Raw genomic sequence first — 12177 nt, forward strand, 5'->3', positions numbered from 1 at the left:
GATTGCTTCATAGTTTCTAAACTGAAATACTTTAACGAGAAGCGCTATACCTGGCCTAACACGGGGGAAGGAGATGATCCAGTAACCGTAGCCGGAGTGAATGCCGAGCGCTGTCTTATCTGGCCAGCGCTTGGAACGGTCAGCGAGGGCTGTGCTGCCCATATGTCCCAATTATCAGTCTCTGCTTTATCACTGTTATTGGTTGGCCACCTGAAGAAAGAAGAAAAGCCGTTAAAAAAATAAAAAATATATAGTTAAAGAAAGCATTGATCTGGAAGACACGGCGAGCTGAACGATCATGTAGGAGAAGCTACACGTCTTTTTTTTTTTACCCTGTAAAAGTATTCTGATTGAATATATACCGTATTGGCTCGGATATAGCCCGCACCCGAATATAGGCCGCACCCTAAAAGTTTGGTGCTTTTTTTTTTAAGAAAAAAGCTTCTGCCCCCCCCCCCAGATATGCTGCCACTCTACCCCCCCATCCCGAGATATGCTGCCACTCTGTCCCCAAGATGCCCCCCCCCACCAGACTTACCGGTGCAGACTCCACAGGGTCTTGCGGGGCCGGCGGGGGACATCTACACATAACACGTATTCAACTTCTGGTGCCGGCACTTCCACCGTGGGAAGTACCAGCAAGGAAGATTGTTTGCGCAGACGTTCACCGGCAGCGGCGATGCGAGCAGAAACAACCTCCGCTGCCGGCACGTCTGCAAGATGTGCTTTAAAATCTCCCTTGCCGGGACTCCCCCCGTGGGAATTCCCGGCAAGGGAGATTGTTAAAGCACATCGAGCAGAGGTGCCGGCAGCGGAGGTTGTTTCTGCTCGCATCGCCGCTGCCGGTGAACGTCTGCACGATGCGCTTGGACAATCTCCCGTGCCGGCACCCCCCCCCCGTGGAAAGTGCTGGCAGGGGAGGCTGTCTGAGTATCAGAGAGTAGGATACGGGTCCCCTGCACCGCTGCGGGGGATCTGTATCCTAACCCTGCTGCCTGCCCAACGCCCTCAACTGCATGTCCCGGGCGTCGGGCGCTAGACTCCGAATATAGGCCGCACCCCCACTTTAAAGACTTAAAGTGTGGGGGGAAATGCAGCCTATATTTGGGCCAATACGGTAATTTTAAAGTTACCTGCATTTTTGCGTTTCTTTTATTTTATGTATATGGTGATGAAGCACTTACGTAGAGCTGAAGTCTGCCCAGTTGTTGGCATTCGCAGTGGAGTCGGTGAACGCTGCCGATGTACTCGTGGCCTGCGCCACGTGGTCAGCTGTTTTGGACGTAGTGTCTGCTGCCTGCTTGGTTGTGCTTGGACATTCGCCTTCGGGGATTCTCTCTGCGTAGTTGGCTGGAAACCATCCCGTTTTCCCTTTCAATTCCCCTCCAAGCCACCCAGGCTCACCGGTTTGGCTCTCGTCCACCTGCAGAAACAAACGGAAATGAGCTTACGACAGATTAAATCAATTCATTAAGCGCATTACAACAGAGTCTTTTCGACGCAACAAACAAAATGAATCAGAACAGTCAGACAGTTTAATGTTTGGAGGCAACAACGTTAATTAGCAAGTCAGAATAGAGAAATATATTGACATGCACAGGAAAAATCCATTATGATCTTGAATAATTGATGGAATTAAGAAATATAGCGACTGTGGATTGGGAGAAAAAAAAAGTTCCAGTTAAGAGAAACACACATTTTTACACAAGGCTGGGGTTCTCATAAGAAATACACGAGTCCCTGGAGGTAACTTACACTTTAGATAACCAGTCCAGATACCTGAATGATTTTGGGGGGAATTTGGGGTATGTAGACAAGGAGAGTCTGCTGCAAAGTGTAAGCAGGGGCTTTAACACCATAAGAACCCAATAAGAAAAATGGAGGTAGGCATATTGGCCCAAGAGACGGTTTAGTCGAGGGCAACAGCTTTTATTGTGAAAGTGTAGAGCCACGTAAGTTGTCTGGCCCGTAAAGGCCTCTTTAGATGAAAGAAGAGACCTCTAAGGTCCTGAAAGCTTGTGATGTCACATCTTAACCTATGCAGGCCAAATAAAAGGTTCAAGGTTACATGGCAGCCTAGCAATATTCCTAAACTCTGCACCTGAAACCCTTTCTATAACTAATCCCTATTGTATACATTAGCGGACTCACTGATTACAGATGCAAAGTAAAAGTTTGATTCAAGAGGTTTTTGTTTTTTTTTGTTTGTTTTTTTGTTGTTTTTTTTTTGTTTGTTTTTAAGCACAGAAGCAGACACAGGTCACGTGACTTATTAGCAGAGGACAATAAACTCTTTCTTCATACAAACAGTGATCCTGGGAATTCACATCTGTGGCTTTATTGGGCGTCTATTATAGTAACCTTCAAAATGAAGTACAGATATAGGCGTCCAATCATTCTCACCATGATTATATCCCCGGGTTGGATTGTGATCTCATCGGGACTTCTTGCATCAAAAGGGTAGAGCGCTCGGTAATAAACAACCTTCACCTCCCCCTGAGAGATCGTTAGCGGTGCTTTTTCTAAAAGGGCAAAAAAAAAAACCAGATTGTTCAAGAACAGACTTTTCCCAACATTTATCCAAGTAATTAAGACGCGCTGACGAAGCAGATGTAAAAACAGTTCACAGTGACATATAAACACATACACAGTAAACAGATATTTAACCCCTTCAAGACCGGGACGTACCTGGTACTTCCTGGTCAAAGGTCACCGGCAGACCGGGACGTACCAGGTACGTCATCGATGATGCGCGATCACAGCGTCGCTATGAACGCCGGGATCGCGAGGGGCAGCTGCTACTGACCGCTGGGTGCCCCCAGAGATCCGTAGCAGCCACTCCCGCTCAATTCTGAAGTGAATCACGAGCACGGAATTTAAATATTTTTAAAAAAACTGCGGTCTTCAAGGGAAGACGCAGTTTGCAAAAGTCGGTCCTGAAGGGGAAGGGCCCTGTTGGTATATTATGATCAGGCGACAAAGCAAAAAAGCATCTCTTGCAATCTGGCACAAGCCAAGCACACACCTGTACCTGTCCAGGGGACTTGCCCTCCTGGTTTGAACGGCTCTGGGAGCTGATGGAAAAGTTTGTTGGGTTTTTCCTGTGCGTCCTGTTTTTTCTCATCGTCGTTGGCTTTAGAGGAGTCTAGCTTTTTCTGTTTCTCCTCTTCTTGGAGTAGTTTGTGCCGCACAATGTCCTCTTCCCGTTTTACGCGGTCCTGCCACTGCTTGTCTTGCTCTTGTGCCCGTCTGGTAAATAAATAAAATACTATTAAAATTAACATTTAGGATCTGGTTCCTTCACGGTTAAATTATCTGGCGGCATCAACGAATAATAGAACACTTGAGGACCAGAGACAATCAATGGCATTTTAACAATTTCGGCTTAAGCGTCAGTGCTTACACATGTGTGAAAATAGTAGTTTCCCTGTCCGATTGTCTTTTTTATGTGTTTTTGGCATGGAGTGTTTGTTAGATCTTCAGCCAAAACCTAATACTGGTTTGTTTCGTCCCAAAGTACGCAGGTGTATTGACGTTCTCAGAAAGCAACGGTTTCCACCTCGGTACCCTGCCATGAACGCTGCCCAGTGTCTCTCTGATGTGGTATCAAACACCGATCACAGCTGAAGCAAAACACGGCCAACCAACGCCTGGATGATGTTCTGGGGTCCTTTAGGACGTCATGGATGACTTTACACCTTGCTCAGATATTTTGGCAGGATTTCTACTCTTGGGAAGGTTCACTACTGTCCCAAACCTCCTTCCGTTTGTGAATATGGCCCTGAAAGAGATCCATGGTGTCTCGGAGTCTCAGAGATGGCTGTGTAACCCGTTCTAAACTGGTATGTATCGCTGTTTTCCAGAGGGGCTCAGGAATGTGAATGTGGCACGATGTGGCTCTGTATCCTTAGCGTTGACCGCTTCAATCCAACGGCAAAGTCACATTTAAATTTAGTAGAGCCAGCCTACGCGAGGTCTGGGGGTATACAAAGGTTTTCAAGGATGTGGTTCTAGCAAACTCTCATAGACGTAACTTACATGAAAGACTTTGTTAGATAACTGGGCGCAAGAACGCACAACCCAAGTCCTCAAGAGCCGCAGAAAGGCCTGGAAAGCTCTAACAATATTTATATTTAATTGCTCAGGCTGGGATAGGCAACAATTTGTGGCCCTCGAGGACAGCAGTTCTGCCACCCTGGTCTTGCTTTAAAAACAACATTTATAGATTGGAACAAAAGTTCATAACCATTGCAGGAGACGAGGCATTCATTCGCACGTACTTATTCAGCATCATCGCTCGTGCATGGACTTGAAGTCTTTTATAAGGCACAACGAAGATCAAATCGAGTCCTGTGGATGTACGTGTCTATGTCCCGACAATCAGTATATATAAAACGTACAAAGGAACATTGTATAGGTAGTTAGTCCTATCTAGGTAGATGGGTAAAGATCTGAGCTCCTTGATATTTGCATCGACAACTAGAGTTACACGGATAAGACGCGCTGAAATACCACTAAACTCATTCCGCTGGATCCCTATTATGTAAGTCCTTTTATCGTACGCACTTATCTGTGCATGCGTGTACCGTTACGGCTCTGTACGTTAGGATAGCAACGTGTTATATTTCCTCTTTAATGGGGATGACAGGATTATAAAAAAAATTAAAAAAAAATTATCGAGGAAGAAAATATTTGGCTGCAAAATCTTTTTCAGGCAATTGGGTTATTTAAGGTTTGAGAAGAATGCGTATTAACGTGCGCAGAGGGTTACTCACAGAGCACTTCAATTTGCATTCATCTATAGTAAGGGTGTCAAGGACATTAAACTGTCCCTTGAAGTTATTCACAATATGTGACTGGTGGTCCTGAGACACGCTCCGATACGAAACCTTCAAAAGGTCCTAGAAAGCACCACCCGGACAGGAAAGTTTGAAAGACGGATTTGAGTCGAAACAGGACTGTTCTTCAGAAGCAGGGACCCTGCGGAGTGAGCGTTAAGCAGTGCAATAAACTTCAAACTCTGAAATGCCCCTCAGCAGATCTAATACTTCCTCCTCTATACCAGAATACCTAAACAAGCTGGGTATGCTGAAAAGCGAGGTCAGGTAGGTTAAGCTAAAGGCTTTCTGCAAAGTCCTGAAGAGCTGGAACACGTCACTTGGCTGCTCGCTCTCACTGCCTGGCCTGACTCCTGTCTCCTCAGAATAAATCCTTGCAGGCTCTGTACTTGCCCTGGACAATAAGCGGTTAAAATGTTAAAAGCCAAGAAAAAAATATTTTTTTTCAGCCTAAACAGAAACGAAGTGACGCGCGGTTACCTACAGTATGTTTAAAACCAGGCGTACACAACACACAGCCTGGGCAACGTGCGGCCCGTGCTTAGCAGAGGGAGGTTTAGTGTAACGCGCATGGAGCGTTTCCTTCCTGTGGTGTCAGCGTGCATGGCAGGAAGGATCTGTCAGCATGACGGAGACCCGGGTCCCTATATTACTCTCTGATGAACCCTATTCCACTGATCGCACGTACACGACAGTCCAAAGTTGGAAAAACATGTAAGATGAAAAACTAAAAAGTGTGCAGACAAAAATAAAATGATATATACATATATATACGTACACAGACATACTGCACGGGGGCAGGTGCACAGCAGTTGTGTAGGCCTGTTTTTAAAATGTGGTTGATTTATCAAGGCGACCAGTATGTAAAATGAACTTGCATTTCAATGCATTTATAATTTTGTTATATGATAACACAGAAGGATTTGTATAAAAGGTGATCGTGGCCTGAAAACTTGACTTACCAATATATTAACCAATAGAACAGACAAACTGGATAATCCCACAGGTGATTACTGGTAATAATACAGTTCAATCTTCCAAAATAACTGCATTATTATTCACGTGAAAACGGTAGCTTTATATTGCCATTAGGCACACCTCACATTCCCACACTCTCCACTTCTGTGCCATAGAACATATTATTACCCTCAAAGATCAGTAAAGAACAGTTTGCTACTCTAATAAGACCCCTGCACACATACGCAGAAAACAAACCCATGGATTTCAAGCCGCCAAACCGATGCAAACATTAGACAATGTATGGGGCAATGCACTGCAGCTTCAGAGCTACAGCTTTTCCTAAAGTTAAGTGCTTTTTTCTCCAGCTAAAGAATGCATTCTTACAAATCACTTCAACATACACTAGATAGCAGGGCTGCATGTGGCACTGAAGCGTACGCTTAACGCAATACACAAAATCTAGAAAGCACAGACAGTAGATACCTTTGAGCTTCCTCCTTTTGCTTCTCCAGTTCAATGATCTTCCTCTCCTGCTCCTTCAGCTTCAGCCTCTCGGCTTCCAGGTCCTTTTGCTTCTCCAGTTCAATGATCTTCCTCTCCTGCTCCCTCAGCTTCAGCCTCTCGGCCTCCAGGTCTTTTTGCTTCTCCAGCTGCTGTTTATTGTGCTGTTCTCGGAGCTCCTGAACAAAAGCATTAAAAAGCTATTAAAAGGCAGGCGTTTCATTTACCACCATCTTCCAAAAGCCTGGGCCATCGTCAAACACAAGCAACACCGATTATTTCTTCCAGCCACTAATTTGAACATGAATAATTTATTTTAGGTAAAAAGAAGCCACCTCTAAAGCTATTCACGGGCCAACAAAGCAAACCGTAAAAAAGAAACTGCAGCTTGCACTGGATAGAGTGCAATGTATTTTTTGCAATGATCCCTCTAATTGCCTTGCAAGACAGAAAGCATACGGCACAGGGAACACCGAATTCAATACAGAAATGATGAGTGTAAATAAAAAACTTTGCAGAATAAAAGATAGAAAGAGAAAGAAAAGGCGTCCTGGCAACACACGCAATACCTTTAGCTGGTTATTAAAGACATCAATCTCTTGAAGTTTGGCTCTGGTTTCTTTCTCCACGTCATCTAGTTGTTCTCTAAGCTGCTGACGACCGATTTCCTTGGCTTCTAATGCTCGTCTTAGTGCAAGAAGCGAGTCTCCTAGAAAGAAACAGTATCCAGATATTAATAAGAAACACGATTATAGTCCGCAGCCTTATAGGTTTGGTGCCATTTAAAAGAAAAAAAAATATTATATTTTTTTTTACATTTAATGTATGGTAGGAGGATCCCACCCTCCTAACCTAAACTTTAGTTTTGCAACGTTGATGTGGATGAGGCAGACGTGACCTCCGCCTCCTGCACCAGTCTGCCTCATCCACATCAACGTTGAGAATCAAGAATCATGGCGGAACTAAAGTTTTTGCTTGCGTTGCCGGGGGGGGGCCGCATTTTCGCCGGATCGCACTACCGAAACCGCTCTGCAGTCTTCTGATCCGGTCTTCCAGACACCCTGGAGAAGGTAAAAATGCTAAACCCTGATTATAGGCCGCATCCCCACTTTAAAGATTTAAATTATGGGTAAAAACTGCGGCCTATAACCGGGCCAATACGGTATATTTTCCGGCGAAACAAATAAATCCCAGTAACGGCCTTTCCTCTTTTTTTTTTTTTTTTTCATCATCTTACTGGCCTTGTTTAGGCTGCATATCCGAAGACGTAATAACCCTAAGTGTCCAAAAGAGATATAATTCGCGTGGATACACTAAAAGAGAACGATGGTTTAATTCCATTGGAACGGGTCTGGTGTTCAGGGTATGATAAACTCCTAGTCACAAAGGGCTTTATTATATTATTATTATTATATTTATTTAATCATCGTCCTTTTAAAATAATATGTCCGTGACTACAGGGAGATTTCAAGCACAACGAGGATGAACTTACTGTGTAAACTATTTTGTTGCACCTGCTTCAGCTGGTCCTTAAGAGACTGTTTTTCAGGAATCAGTTTTCCAAGAAGCTGTTGGGACTCCTGAAGAAACAAAAAAGATCGATATGGTCTTTAAAACATGACGACATTAACTAAACGCAGCATAATGTTCTCTAATACCTCCAGCCAGAACAATGAATGTAAGCGGAATGGCCTCTCAGCAGAAATGGAAGAGGTTAATACAGCAATGGGATAAGATACAGCTATCCTAAATCTTAGACAAGACCAAGGACTGATTAAGGCTTGTGCCTTCCATCAGGACGGACAGGCAGACAAACCGGGCCAATGGTTCTTATTTGCTTTAATCGCAAATATATTATATATATATATATATATATATATATATATATATATATATATATATATATATATATATATATATATATTATACACACAAGCAAACATACTCGAGAGGTTACATGACAATATTGAGTCGGTGGCCCAAAACCAATTCAAGCAGCCCAGGAGGGCTAATGCACTCCCTACCAGCTACCCCCTGACACGCATACATCAAACCCAAACAAAGGACTACATTAAAGGGCCGTGCCAAAAGTAGCAGCAGAAAAGAAGCCTCTGTTCTGGTTACGGTACGATGAAAAGGGATGACTTCATCCAGCTTGGTCTGCTCGGTCCAGCGTGCCAAGTGAATGACTCAGGCAGAACACATTGTTGCATTCTGATCAGATCTATTGGCGTTTAAAAGGGTTATTGTCTACTGCGTGCGGAACAATAGACTGATGGGGCAAGCAAACAATGGGGTGCTCAATGACTACGAGAACTGTGTGTGTGTATGAATGTGTGCATGAGTGTGTATGAATTTGTGTGCATGAATGTGAGAATGTACCTAAACATTAAATTATGTTAATGTACAGTGTATCAATATATAGGTGTGTTAGCATACAAGCGTTTTAAACAAACTCACCCCTTTTTCTTGCCACAACCCCATGATGACAAGAAGGGTGATTTAATCAGAGTACATATTAGTATACTGTTGACCGTTTGTTTATTTGTTTATTTTTTTACAGCAGGTAGAGATATATCAATAGCCTAAATCCTTTTAAAACAGGGGGGGGTGTTTGTTCTTTAGTAACAAGCGGTCAGGCAAATAAACTGCATAACATCTTTGGCAAAAAAATAAATAAAGAATGCAGGATATAGGAGCCGAGATTAAAACACTGCTGAATGGAAGCAGCCTGCTAATGTGAACCGCTGAGAATAGAGTTTTCTCCTAATTATAATATCCCGTCTTACATAAACGTACAAAATGATCCTACTTAATGCGCACTAAACGAAGCCGTACACCGCTTACCTGTAGCTGTTGCTGTAGGTGCGTGATCTCTGCTATCCGCAGCTCCCTCGACTTATTAGTGCTTTCGATTTCGTGCCGTTGTGTAGTGAGACGACAGCGAATATCTTGTAGTTTTCCTTCTAACTGATGCTTTTTATCATTCTTAGGGAGATAGCACATTTAATGGGGAAAATGTCAGACAGATACCACTTAAAAGAGAACTAAAACATCTAAATACAAACCATAATTTAATGGAACATCCCCCATCATCACTTGTCATTTTTATTTAATATACTGTGTTTAGGGCAATCAGACTCGCCATATTTTTCTGTACTGTCCCAAATAACACATTATACCGTTACAGAGAACACATGCTATAAAATATTGTTCCTTATTTTCCAACCCTGACACCCACCCATGGCATAGGCAGGGAATTTCATGCATATTTACCACCGTTTCCCACGAGGACACAGCAAACGGTTTTGCAATAATGCCGTCTGAATAGCTTGGAAGTCGTGACGTTGACTCTATGGGTTTAGCAGATCGCTACCAAGCCCCGACCACTAGAGACGTTTATAGCTGTATGTTACTCCTTAAGATAAGGACTAAGTATGAAATGTGCCAGTTTCCCTTTAAAAGAACAATATGACAGCAGGAACAAGATCATTCATTTTACTAGCACAGTTGGACTCACTAAAGCCTCAAGCTCAAATTCCAGCGTCTTTTTCTTTGCCTTCAGCACAACGATGTCCTCCTGTTCTTTGTTCCGTTGATTCAGGAGTTCCTGCCTCCGGTTCCTCTCCCATTCCAGCTGTCTCTGGCGTTCCAGCTCCCTCTTTGCAGCCTATCGATGAGCATATGATAAAAACAAAGGATACAAATATGAAGGCCCTTGATATAAAGACTATGTTGTCAACCTGTATCTACCAAATCATAAAGTTCAAGGGGATTTCTTGTTTTATCAAGCTACGCAAGTCACAAATGTATGGATCAATAGAAGGAATACATTCCATTTGCTAGGATGCAGAATTTATTCTTATAGCGTTTTGCATCCATGGATCCTGATAACACAAGCATAGGTATTTGGTCTAGAAACACAATTATTCACAGCACACAGCCCTTTAAATGGACAGAAACTGGTACTTTGATACACATCTGAATGATTACTAAACCATTTTCATCAACGGCTCATCCTATCCACCTAGAAGTGATCACCTCTCTCCTCTCTATTTCTTTCCTGCGCTCCTCTTCTCGCTGGCGTTCTAACTCTCGCTGTTTCTCCAGCTGTTTCTCCAGCTCCTGCTGCCGCTTGCGTTCGTGTTCCTGTCTCTCCCGCTCCTTTCTCTCCTGCTCTGCTCTTTCCAGCTGGGCCAGGCGTTCCTGTTCTTTCCGCTGCTGCTCCAGCAGAGCCTGACGTCTCTTTTCCAACTCGAGGTTCCCGCGCTCAAAGTTTTCTCGTTTCTTGTCTTCGAAGGTCACTACTTCAACCAAACAAAACAAAAATGAAAGAAAGGCTGGTGACAGCATGATAAAGGTTGTCACAATTTACACACACAAGGGACATCTATTCAAACAGAAGCGGATATGAGTTGTGGAAGTCAGAGCAGTTACAGCCAGCTTTCATTCCACTAAACAATAACGTATTAAGTATGACTCCTACCTGGCAACTTTTTGTCTGTCTGCTGAGGCTCCTCTTCTGCCGGCTCTTCGGGGACCCGCTGATCAACAGACACCGAGCTCATTAAGGACAATCCACTGCCAGAGCGAACTCGTCTGTAACGGTGAAAGGATGGAGACGTTTAGCTTGCAGTTTGAAAAACTTTCAGGTAGCAGCTGAACGAGTTATAGCAATGATAGTTTGAGATATAATTATTGGTACTCCATAAACACTGTTTTTTTAAAAAAAAAAAAATCTATATATTGATGTGATTCATTAAGTTTGCCTTTTAAAGATTTTCAGTCTATATTTTTGAATCTGGGCGCCACAAGCACTTTCCTTTGTGAACGATTTTATTTTACACGGTTGGCGCTGAGCTTTTGAACAACCTACATACGTTTATCTCAAATACATAACAGAATACTTTCCCTTTAGGCCCAATTTAAAAGGGAAGGTTTTATTTATATATTTAGATTAATACAGTTAGAAAATGTTTTTTTTTTTACAAATTGCTTATTGCCATTGTGTCAAAATGGCACGCGGAGCTTTATTACATAGCATTCAGGGAAATCAGCTTGCCCGCTTCCACTTTCCGGTTCGCAGCCACAGAATGGATATCAAATGGTGTGTGACATAAGAACGCACATTTTTATGGCCATTCTGAGGGTGCATAGCCATTTAAATGAAGTAGCTCTGATGCAGAAGCAATTTCACTCGGCGCTAAACATACCCACCTAAAAGATGGAGGGATATAGTCAGGAGGAAGGACGGGTGGCAAGGGCTGGCCAGACATCGCCACATCTATTAAATGCATCGCCAGGATGAACTCTTCGGCTGTTAGTTTTCCATCTTGATCAATGTCAGAAAGGTTCCTAAAATTGAAAGGTTACAAAGGTGTAAAGGAAGTGGATCATGTATGTGTGCAGTTACAGAACAAATGGGGGGCATGATAAAATGATATGATATTACTATAAATACTACATGAGGTGCCATATTATTATAAACCATTTGGGAAAGATATCCCCAGGGATAGCTTTTAATGCAAATGCAGTTTAATTTATTTGTCTGCAAAAGCGTACGGATGATTCTTCTATACAACTTTTTTTTTTTAATATACATTCCTAAGCCATCGAAAATTATACACAACTATTACATTTAAGAGAAGCTGCAGCGCCCCAGAGCTGCCTCCATTGTCATGTTTAAGATGAATGGGAGAGCTCTTTCTGTGCATGCGCTGGGGATGGGGGTAGGTGTCTCGTTGAAGCCCTTGGAACTCTTGCAACAGCCGGGGATGGAACTGCCTAGCAGTACATATATTGCATGCGAGCCGGATTCGGCTGAATCTACTGCAAGCCAAGCAGCAGGGAGGCAGACAATAGCGTGTAAGCAATGGTA

At 43.2% G+C, this 12177-nt stretch overlaps 1 protein-coding gene across 1 annotated transcript in view; it reads right to left on the reverse strand.

Annotated features, from left to right (window-relative positions):
- Window positions 1-12177, reverse strand: part of LOC149275860 (intersectin-1-like) — a gene marked incomplete at its 5' end in the record, with an annotated part of 32818 nt that overhangs the window by 17697 nt on the left and 2944 nt on the right. Inside the window, 12 exon segments of the mRNA XM_089504248.1 lie at window positions 51-210; window positions 1185-1423; window positions 2404-2522; window positions 3026-3249; window positions 6348-6478; window positions 6869-7008; window positions 7792-7879; window positions 9147-9287; window positions 9820-9969; window positions 10341-10603; window positions 10786-10898; window positions 11517-11654. Of these exon segments, the coding sequence (XP_089360374.1) occupies window positions 51-210; window positions 1185-1423; window positions 2404-2522; window positions 3026-3249; window positions 6348-6478; window positions 6869-7008; window positions 7792-7879; window positions 9147-9287; window positions 9820-9969; window positions 10341-10603; window positions 10786-10898; window positions 11517-11654 (1906 nt within the window).

This window comes from Sceloporus occidentalis, unplaced genomic scaffold (assembly GCF_023333645.1).
Source record: "Sceloporus occidentalis isolate IW3139 unplaced genomic scaffold, rSceOcc1.0.p SCAF_262, whole genome shotgun sequence".
NCBI lineage: Eukaryota > Metazoa > Chordata > Lepidosauria > Squamata > Phrynosomatidae > Sceloporus > Sceloporus occidentalis.